The sequence below is a fragment of the Salvia miltiorrhiza genome, chromosome 8, assembly GCF_028751815.1.
Source record: "Salvia miltiorrhiza cultivar Shanhuang (shh) chromosome 8, IMPLAD_Smil_shh, whole genome shotgun sequence".
NCBI lineage: Eukaryota > Viridiplantae > Streptophyta > Magnoliopsida > Lamiales > Lamiaceae > Salvia > Salvia miltiorrhiza.
In genome coordinates, this window is record NC_080394.1 from 56033681 (window position 1) to 56045500 (window position 11820).

An 11820-nucleotide genomic window follows, 5' to 3' on the forward strand; every position below is an offset into this window, starting at 1 on the left:
AGGTTAAAATTCTTGAAACCTACCTTCAAATCCTTCTGATTTATGTAGAAATTTGTTTCGAGCAATTAACGATATCTAAAATGGGGGGTTTTCGTATACTAATTGGGCTTTAATGTTCTTATTTTTTTTGTGTATAATTGGCGGTGGCCCAATTAAGGTAGTGGGCCCTTCAAGCTCGATAAATCAAATGCAGCCCAATTAAAACCAAACAACATTCGTCTTATTTCTTTTTGTCGGAAATAATGGAGATGCCACTTTCTAATTAAAATTTACTTCTCATTCGAAATAAATTATTTATTTATTTTCAATCTGATGTTGATTTCCATTATAAAACTACGCACAAATATTGATAAACTCGATTTTTTTTTCCATCGACTTAAAATAAAATTGGCCAAATGCATTTTTTTTATATAATTTTTATGAAAACCCTCTAATCGTATAAAACACAATAATCATTGAATTATTATTGAGTCACTTATTTATTGAAAATATTAAAGTAAAGCAACCAAATGTAGTATTTTATAGCGTTACTATTTACACGTGGGGTTTTGAAACCCCTTTTAATTCATGCAAACTTTAATGTTATTTTTTGCGAAATATTGAGCTACCTTTTTGTGTTAGCTCGTTATTCAACGTGTACACATGCACATCTCTCACTTTCACGTATATTACTTGTCTTTTCTTCCTTTATAGCCTTTTTTTATTAGATTTTTTGTGGAAAAAGGGCATATAATATTCGAGTATTTCGTATCTTCTCAAGTACATGAAACAAAAAAAAACATGAAAATCTTAGTGTAATTCAATAAATGTATATATTTTATTTAAATTTTCCATAAATTAAGTATACTCTATATTAAAAAAAATTATCCGAATCCAACCGCCCATCGAACTGAATACGATATAATTAGACAGTAATCATTCAACAACCAATCGATATCTGATCAGATCAATAAAATAATCGGTACTCATACGTCATCTAAGCTGCCATAATATTTAATGGGTTTGTGGATTCATAATTAGAGTTTTGGATTAATAAAATCAAATTAATTATGTGGCGAGCTAAAACAACTTGATATTTCTCTAATATATTTATTATTTATAAAATTTAATTTGAACCGTATTATTTAGAAAAACAAACGCTTTATCGATTTGTACATATTTCTTCTTACATATTTTGTCCTACGTTACAAATTTACCTTTGAAAGTTGAGATATTAATCGATTTGAATAAAATAAAATTCACAAGTTAATCGAAAAAGAAAAAATATTTTTCTATGAGTAGGCCCACTATTTTAATTAATTATAATTTGATCTATTAAACGCAAAGAAACTATGGAGATTAATTATCATTACCTACGTACAAAAATATCATTTTCAAATAAAATTTGTACAAAATTAGTGTGACGAAAAAGCCCCCGCGGATCGGCAGAGATTACCGAAGGAGTGTTGGTGGTTGGCGTTGAAAATAAGTGGGAAAGGAGGGGCAAAATAGTCCAAAGGCGAGTATTTATGTAATACAGCTTTCCAGTTGTGCAGCTCACGCTTGTTGGTTTGAAGAGTGGAAGAGGAAAAAACGAAAGGGTTGGAGCGAAGCAGAGCAGTTGCCGTTATCCACATTCTCTCTCTCTATATCTAGCGCTTTCTCTCTCCATCCGTTTCTCCGATCAATCTGTTTAGGGTTTTTCAGATTCTGCAACGAGCTGACTCAGCCATGGTTTCCGATTCGATCCCCAACGCCTCCATCGCCTCATCGAACCCCAGGGATTTCGCCAAGAAGAAGAGGGTGCGCATTACTTGTTGTCGGTTTCGATTTGTGGGGGGGAATGTTTGTACGCGCATTTTGCTATCTGCGTGATTTATTGGATTTTCTTGAATATCTTTAATTTGAAATTAGGATAAACTGTTTCATTTTCGTGTGTGAATTTTCGGGACGGCAATTCTTAATTTATTTGGGGGAAGTTTTTCTTGGTCGGTATTTGATCGTTTCTTTGATTTTTCTTTCCATTTTTTCCAATTTCCCTTATTTTTGGGGGTTTCGCGAATTCGTCAGTTTCTATTCTTTTTTGTCAGTTAGTTGTGGACATTTTTTTATGTGAATCTGTAGAATTTGTGGTAAATTATTTGTTTCTGCAGTTTCTAAGATCGAATTTTTCGTTAATTGGAAACTGTAGGCAAACCGCTCGGCGAAATTGAAGCAGTGCAAGCTTGATGCTCGTCGTGAGCAGTGGCTTTCTCACGGTTTGTGATTTTTCTATTTTTTTTTTGTAACTTTATTTTTCTGAATGCACAAATAAAGACTTGAATTGAATGTTCCGATATTCAAGATCCCTAGTTTTCCATTAGTTATTGCATGTCAAATGAATTATTATTGCAATAATTATATTTATAATTGTACTTGGTTACATTTGGTGAATTGGGTTGTTTTATTGTTTTATGCTACCAGTGAAGAGTAAGGGTGAGTGTAAGGGGGAAGCCAATGGTGGAGGGACTGCATCCATTGGGGCATCTGTGCATTTAGAAAATCACAGGAGCCAACCGATAGGGAAACTGGAGATAAAGACGCGAAGCGAGGAGGGGATTTATGGAGATGGATCATCAATGCATCATTACAGTGACTCAGAGTCCTTGCAGTCCAACAGCCCGACCAGCCACACCAGTAGTGTTTCGGGCAGCAATGATTCCGGGGCCAATTTTACTGCGAGTAGCAGCAGCAGCAGCAGCAGCAGTACTAATGGTTCTTGTTCAGGACACATGAGCGAGGAAGATGAAGGGGATGCTGGTGATGATGATTGCTTGGATGATTGGGAGTCCGTTGCTGATGCATTGGCTGCCACTGATGAAAAGCAGGAAGATTCCCCTCCTTCAAAGAATCAGGACCATTCTACGGAGTCTGGTTCTCAGGTGGATGCGAGTGACCAGATGTTTTCAGGGATTAGTATCCCGCGGATCCATACAGCTAGTGCTAATCCAGGGAGTGGAAGAGCTGCTAACCAGAGGGCCCTGGTAAATTGCTGTGCTTGGAGGCCAGATGATGTTTGTCGTCCCCAGACCTTACCCAATTTAACCAAGCAGTATAGTTTTCCTTTGAAGTCCGAGCGCCATTTAGACCGAGGATCAGTATGGGTCTGTAAAAATGTTGGACCAATCCCCACAGCATGTCCGATATGCTTTGAGGATTTAGACTACACTGATTCAAGCTTTCTCCCCTGTGGATGTGGTTTCAGGCTCTGCCTTTTCTGTCACAAGAGAATACTTGAGGAGGATGCACGTTGTCCAGGCTGCAGAAAGCAGTATGAGGTTGAACCTATCGAGGGAGAGCCAACACTAGACGGAGGCAGCTTGACGTATCGTTTGGCTCGTTCTTGTAGCATGGTTGCAAGGTCTTGAAAGTCTCTGTTCCTTAAACTTGTATGTTTGGGTCTATCTTTCCGCAGCATGTCTTGCGTGCATACTTACTATTAGACTGTTTTAACAGCCTTTAGATGTTGGTATATAATATCTTTTGAAGCTCAGGAAATTAATCTTTTGCTCATGAGTTTGCTCTATATATCTTGTACTGTGCTTATGCGATGTAGAAGACGCTGATATAGAAGACCTATTATGTGAATAGATAAAATGGCAGAGAAATGAAATACATATAGTTCTTATCTTGGTATCTCGTTCCATTTTGAAATGATTAATCTTTTCGAGTATCGACTGTTGTTTATGGACTTGTTGATGGTGAAATACTGTGCGATTTTTTATTGTGCAACTGCATAGCACTCTAATTTGAACAAATATGTCAAGATTGTTGTGAATTTGATTTCTTCCTTGTGCAAATATTCTGATGGTTGATTCTGTAAGTTCCCAAAACTCCAGTTGGCTTGATTTATTGAATTAGGAGGCTTGGTGATAATTTTGATTGCTGTGTTGGTGACTTGGAATTGCTGAGACGGAATATCTGCTAACGTTGGAAAGAGTTGAAGGGGACATCTTTTTGCTGGTGCGTTGCAGATTATCATTCTGAATAATGAATTGTATTGCAGTGATTTGATCATGAGAGTAAGAATCTTGCTAATTTATATGCAAAAAACCACCTTTCAATCAATTTGATCAAATTCATAGAACCAACTATTGATGAAGCTGATGGCTACTGATGATTTATGAAGAAGTTCAGGTGTACTTTATGAATGAAAGAAATAAAGAATGCTAATATTTTTTTTTTTTATTTTGGTAGAGAGGTTTTTGTAGAGTTATGTTCCTAGCAAAATTCCTAGGATGATAATATGAGGGGCACTTTGATTTTCCATCATTCTATGTATTTTTTTTTTTTGGTGAACTGCAGACTGAGGACTCAACTGAAATGAAATTGAGAAAATCAGAATTTCCAGGGGAACATGCTTTTAAAACATTATGTTGCATTTTTGGAAACAACATCAGCTTAAAATATGTTCTGTTCAATTTCAATCTGAGTCTGCATGCTATGTATTTAATGGTAGATAACTAGAATTACTATGCAACTTAGTTGTTAGGAGTGATATATCTTTGTATGCAATGGCTATATGCTCCTGCCCCTTGAGATTTCTCTGCAGTTGGTTGTGAGCACATATATCTGACTACTTAGTGAGAAATCTGTTATATGCTCCTGCCCCTTGAGATTTCTCTGCAGTTGGGTGTGAGCACATATATCTGACCACTTAGTGAGAAATCTGTCGAGTATAGAAGCTTGCATCAATGTTACTATGTGATTAAAACTTATATCTGGGCAAAAAACAGAGAAAAAACTGGAAAAATATGTGCTTTCAGTGTGGAAGCTGGTTGCTTTAGATTGTGGTATTAAATTGTTGTATATTTTGGATATAGATTTTCTTTTTTGCTCATTTGTCAAGATTTATGATGATTATGATGTAAGTAAGTTGTGCTCATCCAGGATTATCTGTTTTGGATGAATCACCGCTTCTTTTTAGAGTGTTTCATAATTTTGTTTTTTGAGGTGGTCTTCTGTACACCTGGGTGTACCATACACGTGGGTTATACTCGATCCGAATCCTGACCCAGGTGGACTATCATGACCCATTTTTTCTTGAAATGACACTAACATTAACACGGAATGAAAGTATGACACTAACACTAACATGACTTTGGAATGACACTAACACTATTTTGTTTTACAAATGACACTATTTCGAAAATAACACTAATATTATTTTGTTTTACAAATGATACTATTTTAAAAATGACACTAACACTAACATTTGACATTCGAGTAGGATAGTCCAGTTGGGTCATATCCGGGTCAGGATCCGATCCGAGTGTACGGGAGATTTTGTGTTGTTTTTTTTGGCACTCTTGCAATCTTAATAGCAAACTTCTTGTATTGGATAGATGCAGTTGTGTTCTTTTTGCTTGAGAGGATCAACTAAAGGCATGGATGAATACTTTGAAGAATATATATACTGTTGATCTGAGTGAATACTTGTACAAATTTATATGTAGATAGATGATATGTGGAGAGCTTCACAATTTGGGACAAAATATTATTCTTTTCTTTCTTACTAGAGTTTTACAATAGTAGTTGAAAGCATTGGAATTTTGAAGTAGCTAATTAGAACATAGTTAAAATAGTGGGTAATATTTTACATCACATAGGCATATAAATTTAGGCAAACACCTGTTTAGGAACAAGGCGAAGAGCATTCTTCTTATGCATTGTGATTCCAGGTAAAACCTCGAAATCAATGTCCTCTTCCTTCATTCCAAGAGGCAATTCCCATTCAAACTTGCACAAAACATTTGCCAATGCAAGTTCGATTTCAGCCATCGCGATACCTATTCCGGGACAGCCTCTCCGGCCGAATCCAAACGGAATCACCTCCGGATTCTGACCCCTCACGTCGAGGTCAGCCTCCAAGAATCTCTCCGGCAAGAACTCATCCGCGTCTTCCCACGTGGCGGGGTCTCTTGCAATAGCCCAAGCATTGATGTACACCATACTCCCACCTTCAATTTCGTAACCATTTATCCTACACTTCTTGGTAGTCTCTCTTGGGAGTAAAAGTGGAGCTGGTGGATACAATCTCAGAGTCTCCTTTACAACTGCCCTCAAATATGGCAGTTTCTCTGTGTCTTCTTCGTCGATCATCTCTTTCTTTCCGGCCAACTGCCTTATCTCAGCTTGCACTTTCTTCATCGACGAAGGCTTCTTCATCAACGCCGTCAGCGCCCACACTAAAGCAGCTGCAGTCGTGTCGCTGCCTCCGGCTATTATGTTCTGTAAGCAAGACCTGCAATCTGTTCAAAGCGTTCTTGTCTGAAATCAAAATATGAAAACTTACCATAAGTAGTGCTTTGATGTGGTCTAGTGTAAGATCAAAGGAAAAAGATCCATTTTGTTTAATCCTAAGCAAAATATCAACGATGTCTCCTTCCATGGATTTTGGCCTATTTGGATTCATGTGCTCTTCAATCACTTCTTCATAGAAAGAATCCATGTCTTGAAAATTCTTGTCCAGCTTTGCAGCCATTCCAGAGAGATGATCAATCCATCGAAGCGAAGGGAAGTAATCCGCCATGAAAAAGCCTCCGAGAAGCGACTGAGCGTCGCGAAGAAGATCGTAGAAACGATTCTTTCCATACCTTTCGTCTCCATAGCTCTTCCCAAACGCAACTCTGCAGATGGTGTTACTCGAAAGCGACATCATCGTCTCACTGAAATCGGTGACGGCCGATGAGGCGGCGTCTCGAGCAATCTTCTCCATCATCTTCGACACTTCGTCTTTGAAAACGGGGCGGAAAGATTGAACTTGCTTCGTGCTAAAGAGATGGATGGTGGAAATCTTCCTCATCTCCCTCCACGTGTCGTTGTAGGGCGAGAACGCGACGTCTAGGTAGTTATATGTCAGCCTCCGCACGGTAGCGAGAGCCGGCCGGCTAGAGAAAACGGCGTCGTGGGATTTCATGATCTCTTTCACTGCATCGGCCGAGGAGATCACGACGACTCGCCGGAATCCGAGCTTGAGGGACGTGACGGGGCCGTACTTCTCCGAGAGGCGGTGGAGGTACGTGTGCGGAGAGCGGCCGTCGAAGTGGTGCAGATTGCCGATGAGCAGCAGCCGCGGCGGGCCCGGTGGCGGTGGAGGGAGTTTTGGTTTATGTGTTTGAAAGTAGAGGATGAGGATTATGGGAAGAGCTAAGAGCAAAATCAAAAGAAATTGCATTATGTCTAGTTATTGAGGTTGTCTTGATCAAGATTTTCCGATCTTCTGTTTTTCAATCTATATATTTTACCGTATGATAATTGACCAAGAACTTCCAAGTATTGCTATCGAACTAAAAATGCTATATTTGAGTAGAATACTTGATTCTATACGCTAGAAATGAATGGGAAAACTACACTTAATAAATGTGGTTAGGGTAGGTTTATATATATGTGACATATATAAGTCTATAATTTGTATGATTTATAGGGGTAAGCTAAGACACTTATGCAAACATTAGGTTTTATGAGTAATATTGATCGTCGATTACCCTCTTTTACATAATGAGCATATATATGCCTAATGTTGTTAAGGGCCGTTCGGTTCAAAGGATTAGATTAGATTAATCTTATGATATCTTATTCGGTTGGATGGATACGATCCGTGATTCAATCTTGGAACAATGCCACATAGGAATGGTCTTGGTTTATAAGTCTTGGCTTGCCCCCTATGACAAAATTAATCTCAGGTCAACTCAATCTTAGGGCGAAAATGCGACGTCTAGTTAGTTATATGTCAACCTCCGCACGGTAGCGAGAGCCGGCCGGCTAGAGAAAACGGCATCGTGGGATTTAATGATCACTTTCATTGCATCGGCCGAGGAGATCACGACGACTCGCCGGAATCCGAGCTTGAGGGACGTGACGAGGCCGTACTTCTCTGAGAGGCGGTGGAGGTACGTGTGCGGAGACCGGCTGTCGAAGTGGTGCAGGTTGCCGATGAACGGCAGCCGCGGTGGGCCCGGTGGAGTTTTGGTTTGTGTGTTTGAAAGTAGAGGATGAGGATTATGGGAAGAGCTATGAGCAAAATCAAAAGAAATTGCATTATGTCTAGTTATTGTGGTTGTCTTGATCAAGATTTTCCGATCTTTTGTTTTTCAATCTATATATTTTATTGTATGATAATTGACCAAGAACTTCCAAGTATTGCTATCGGACTTGAATGCTATATTTGAGTAGAATACTTGATTCTATACTCTAGAAATGAATGGAAAAACTACACTTAATAAATGTGGTTAGGTTTATATATATGTGACATAAGTCAATAATTTGTATGATTTATAGTGTGTGGTATGCTAAGAAATTTATGCAAACATTAGGTTTTGCTATGAGGATTCATCCAGAATTGTCAGGACTGTAACTAACTTTCGGAATTACTGGACACATGTTTGAACCTTTAAACTGAAAAATATCGCATTGGATTAATCATTACATGAACCTATAAGCAACCAAATGAGTAACAAGATAAATAATCTATATTAATAGGAACAACTTGTGGATTGCCTATTCTACCCATGTTATATATTTATTATTATATTTATAAAATATAAATCTATTTTGATATACATTTATTTGTCACCCAAATCTATAAAGAATACTTTATATCTATAGCTATTGATAAGGTTTATAAATAAATATATCCATCCAATAAATTATCTAATAAAAGTAATGATTTTTTTTAAATAATAGATTATCAATTAAAATAACACTAATTACATGTACAACGTACGTTCTTTTTGCTAGTAAACCTAAAAAGGTGCTCACACAACAAGGACCTTCACTATAAATAAGAGACATGACCTTAAGGAAAGCTAAGATCACATTTACAAAAAATAAAACAAGCTCATGAGAGAGCACGAAGATCATATATATATATATATATATATATATATATATAGAGGGTGCGGTTATAGTGAGAACTACACTTATCGTGAGAACATAAGAACCATTAAAATCAATGCATCTACTATATAAATTAATGCATTCGCTATTAAATTTAATGCATCCGAAAATAATAATTTTTTTGCTCCCTTCAGGATTCGAACCCAGGATCTGCATTCATCCACCAAGATGATGCATCCACCGTAGATCTTGATGATCCAATGGTTTAAAATGGTTCTATGTTCTAATTTTATTTAGTGGTTCTTATTTGAACCTCTCCCTATATATATATATATATATATATATTTATGTAAATATTTAAATATCGAACTGAATATCATGTTTTCATATACGTATTTGAATACTAATCAAATTGAATACTTGTAATCGACTACGAATCGAATAATTTCGAATACAAATATCAAAATTTCGAATCGAGTAAAAATATTTGATTCGTTTACGATCCTATTATAAGCTATTGAAAACTTACATATTACAAGTTGTTCGACCTTATAAGGTTTCTTTAAAATAAGCTTAGTCAAACGCCCTCTAAATCACGAGTTTAGGAACAAGTTGAAGAGCATTCTTCTTATGCATCGTCATTCCGGGCAGAACCTCGAAATCAATGTCTTCTTCCTTCATCCCAACAGGCAATTCCCATTCAAATTTGCGCACAACATTTGCCAATGCAAGCTCGATTTCAGCCATGGCGATTCCGATCCCGGGACAGCCTCTCCGGCCGAATCCAAACGGAATCACCTCCGGATTCTGACCACTCACGTCGAGGTCAGCCTCCAAGAATCTCTCCGGCAAGAACTCATCCGCGTCTTCCCACGTGGCGGGGTCTCTTGCAATAGCCCACACATTGATATACACCATTGTTCCACCTTCAATTTCATAGCCATTTATGCTACATTTCTGAGTAGTCTCTCTTGGGACTGAAACTGGAGCTGGTGGATACAATCTCAGAGTCTCCTTCACAACTGCCCTCAAATATGGGAGTTTCTCTATGTCTTCTTCATCGATCATCTCTTTCTCTCCGGGCAGCTGCCTTATCTCCGCTTGCACTTTCTTCATCGACGAAGGCTTCTTCATCAACGCCGTTAGCGCCCACACTAAAGCAGCCGCAGTCGTGTCGCTGCCTCCGGCTATTATATTCTGTAAACAAGACCTATGATCTAATCACAAGTCACAACGTTCTTGTCTAAAATCATAACTTTATTGTCTAGAGTTGGTTTTACAATTCGAATGTACCGCTGAAAACATACTCCTTATGTTCCATTTATAATTACGGTTATTAAGTAGAAGAGTGATTAAATGATAAAAATAATAGAAAATTGTGGATCCCACAACTTCTTATGAGGGAAAATTGTTTCCTTTTCTAGAAAAAGATCATTATCAATGGGACAGATAAAAAAGGAAAGTAAGTCATTATCAATGTGATGGATGAAGTATATAGCTCTCTAATAAACCAATATAGTTGGTTGTTGGTCGCGGGAATTGGTCGGAACAAAGAAAAGGTATATATTGAGTTTTATTGCATCAACTTTTATGTCATTTTCCGACCACTTTATAAGGTGATCAGAACACAACAATATAAGTATTATTTGAAATGTAACTTCTACGTAAACAAATAATTAGTTTTACTATTTTTATCTATCAAAACTAATCATTCAAAGTAAACACCTTCTAAGATATTTTCAGCAGTACATTCAGATTAGCCATCGAACTCCAGACAATCAAGTTATTAGCCAACGAACTTTGGCCTCAGGTCAAATTTAAAAAAAAAAAAATTAATTAAAAATTAAAATTTGAGCATAGTTTGTGTATCTATAAGCAATTATCCCAAATTTTTACATACCATAAGTAGTGCTTTGATGTGGTTTAATGTAAGATCAAACGAAAGCGATCCATTTTCTCTAATCCCAAGCAAAATATCAACGATGTCTCCTTCCATAGATTTTGGCCTATTGGGATTCATGTGCTCTTCAATCACTTCTTCATAGAAAGAATCCATTTCATGAAAATTCTTTTCCAACTTTGCAGCCATTCCAGAGAGATTATCAATCCATCGAAGCGAAGGCAAGTAATCCGCCATGAAAAAACCTCCGAGAAGGGGCTGAGTGTCGCGAAGAAGATCGTGGAAACGGCTCTTCCCATACCTTTCATCTCCATAGCTCTTCCCAAACGCAACTCTGCAGATGGTGTTACTCGAAAGCGACATCATCGTCTCGCTCAAATCGGCGACGGCGGAGGAGGCGGCATCTCGAGCAATCTTCCCCATCATCTTCGACACCTCGTCTTTGAAAACGGGGCGGAAAGATTGAACTTGCTTCGCGCTAAAGAGATGGATGGTGGAGATCTTCCTCATCTCCCTCCACGCGTCGTTGTAGGGCGAGAACGCGACGTCGAGGCCGTCGTACGTCAGCCTCCGCAGGGCGACGAGAAGCGGCCGGCTCGAGAAAACGGCGTCGTGGGATTTTACGATCTCTTTCACTGCATCTGCTGTAGAAATTACGATGACTCGCCGGAATCCGAGCTTCAGGGATGTGACGGGGCCGTACTTCTCCGAGAGGCGGCGGAGGTACGTGTGCGGAGACCGGCCGTCGAAGTGGTGCAGGTTGCCGATGAACGGCAGCCGCGGTGGGCCCGGTGGATGGGGTTTGTTGGCATGTTTAGGGTTTTGTGTTTGGAAGTAGAAGATGATCATGGGGATTATGGGAAGAGCCAAGAGCAAAACAAGTGACATCATTTTTTCTTTCTTTGGTTTGTTTGAGAGGTTGATACTTGATGTTATAATAGAAAAAACCACAAAGGTGTCTCATTACATTGGACTATGCATTGAAGTGAAAATAAATAGAGGAAAATTTTATAGGGGTAAGCTAAGAAATTTGTTGGAAAATAAAATATTATTGAGATTATTAA

General features: G+C 38.2%; 3 protein-coding genes across 3 annotated transcripts; 1 reads left to right on the top strand and 2 right to left on the bottom strand.

Moving 5' to 3' along the window:
* Window positions 1-1525: 1525 nt before the first annotated feature.
* On the top strand, window positions 1526-3647 carry LOC130999360 (uncharacterized). Its single transcript, XM_057924889.1, has 3 exons — window positions 1526-1782; window positions 2171-2237; window positions 2443-3647. The coding sequence occupies exons 1-3, from the start codon at window positions 1711-1713 to the stop codon at window positions 3384-3386; spliced, it is 1083 nt and encodes a 360-aa protein (XP_057780872.1). The 5' UTR covers window positions 1526-1710; the 3' UTR covers window positions 3387-3647.
* Window positions 3648-5501: 1854 nt separating this feature from the next.
* On the bottom strand, window positions 5502-7300 carry LOC130999350 (cytochrome P450 71A1-like). Its single transcript, XM_057924874.1, has 2 exons — window positions 6314-7300; window positions 5502-6249 (listed from the first exon to the last, which is right to left on the bottom strand). The coding sequence occupies exons 1-2, from the start codon at window positions 7193-7195 to the stop codon at window positions 5638-5640; spliced, it is 1494 nt and encodes a 497-aa protein (XP_057780857.1). The 5' UTR covers window positions 7196-7300; the 3' UTR covers window positions 5502-5637.
* Window positions 7301-9434: 2134 nt separating this feature from the next.
* LOC130999349 (cytochrome P450 71A1-like) lies at window positions 9435-11699 on the bottom strand. The gene is made up of 2 exons (XM_057924873.1): window positions 10757-11699; window positions 9435-10053 (listed from the first exon to the last, which is right to left on the bottom strand). Exons 1-2 carry the CDS (start codon window positions 11645-11647, stop codon window positions 9445-9447), a joined length of 1500 nt encoding a protein of 499 aa, XP_057780856.1. The 5' UTR covers window positions 11648-11699; the 3' UTR covers window positions 9435-9444.
* Between the last annotated feature and the right edge of the window lie 121 nt (window positions 11700-11820).

Excerpts from the sequence above, each read along its gene's own strand:
- LOC130999350 (XM_057924874.1), bottom strand. The coding sequence starts at position 7,195 with ATGCAATTTCTTTTGATTTTGCTCTTAGCTCTTCCCATAATCCTCATC. Across the intron at positions 6,250-6,313 it reads ACATCAAAGCACTACTTATG|AACATAATAGCCGGAGGCAG; the intron begins GTAAGTTTTCAT and ends TCTTGCTTACAG.
- LOC130999349 (XM_057924873.1), bottom strand. The coding sequence starts at position 11,647 with ATGATGTCACTTGTTTTGCTCTTGGCTCTTCCCATAATCCCCATGATC. Across the intron at positions 10,054-10,756 it reads ACATCAAAGCACTACTTATG|AATATAATAGCCGGAGGCAG; the intron begins GTATGTAAAAAT and ends TCTTGTTTACAG.
- LOC130999360 (XM_057924889.1), top strand. The coding sequence starts at position 1,711 with ATGGTTTCCGATTCGATCCCCAACGCCTCCATCGCCTCATCGAACCCC. Across the intron at positions 1,783-2,170 it reads ATTTCGCCAAGAAGAAGAGG|GCAAACCGCTCGGCGAAATT; the intron begins GTGCGCATTACT and ends TGGAAACTGTAG. Across the intron at positions 2,238-2,442 it reads TGAGCAGTGGCTTTCTCACG|TGAAGAGTAAGGGTGAGTGT; the intron begins GTTTGTGATTTT and ends TTATGCTACCAG.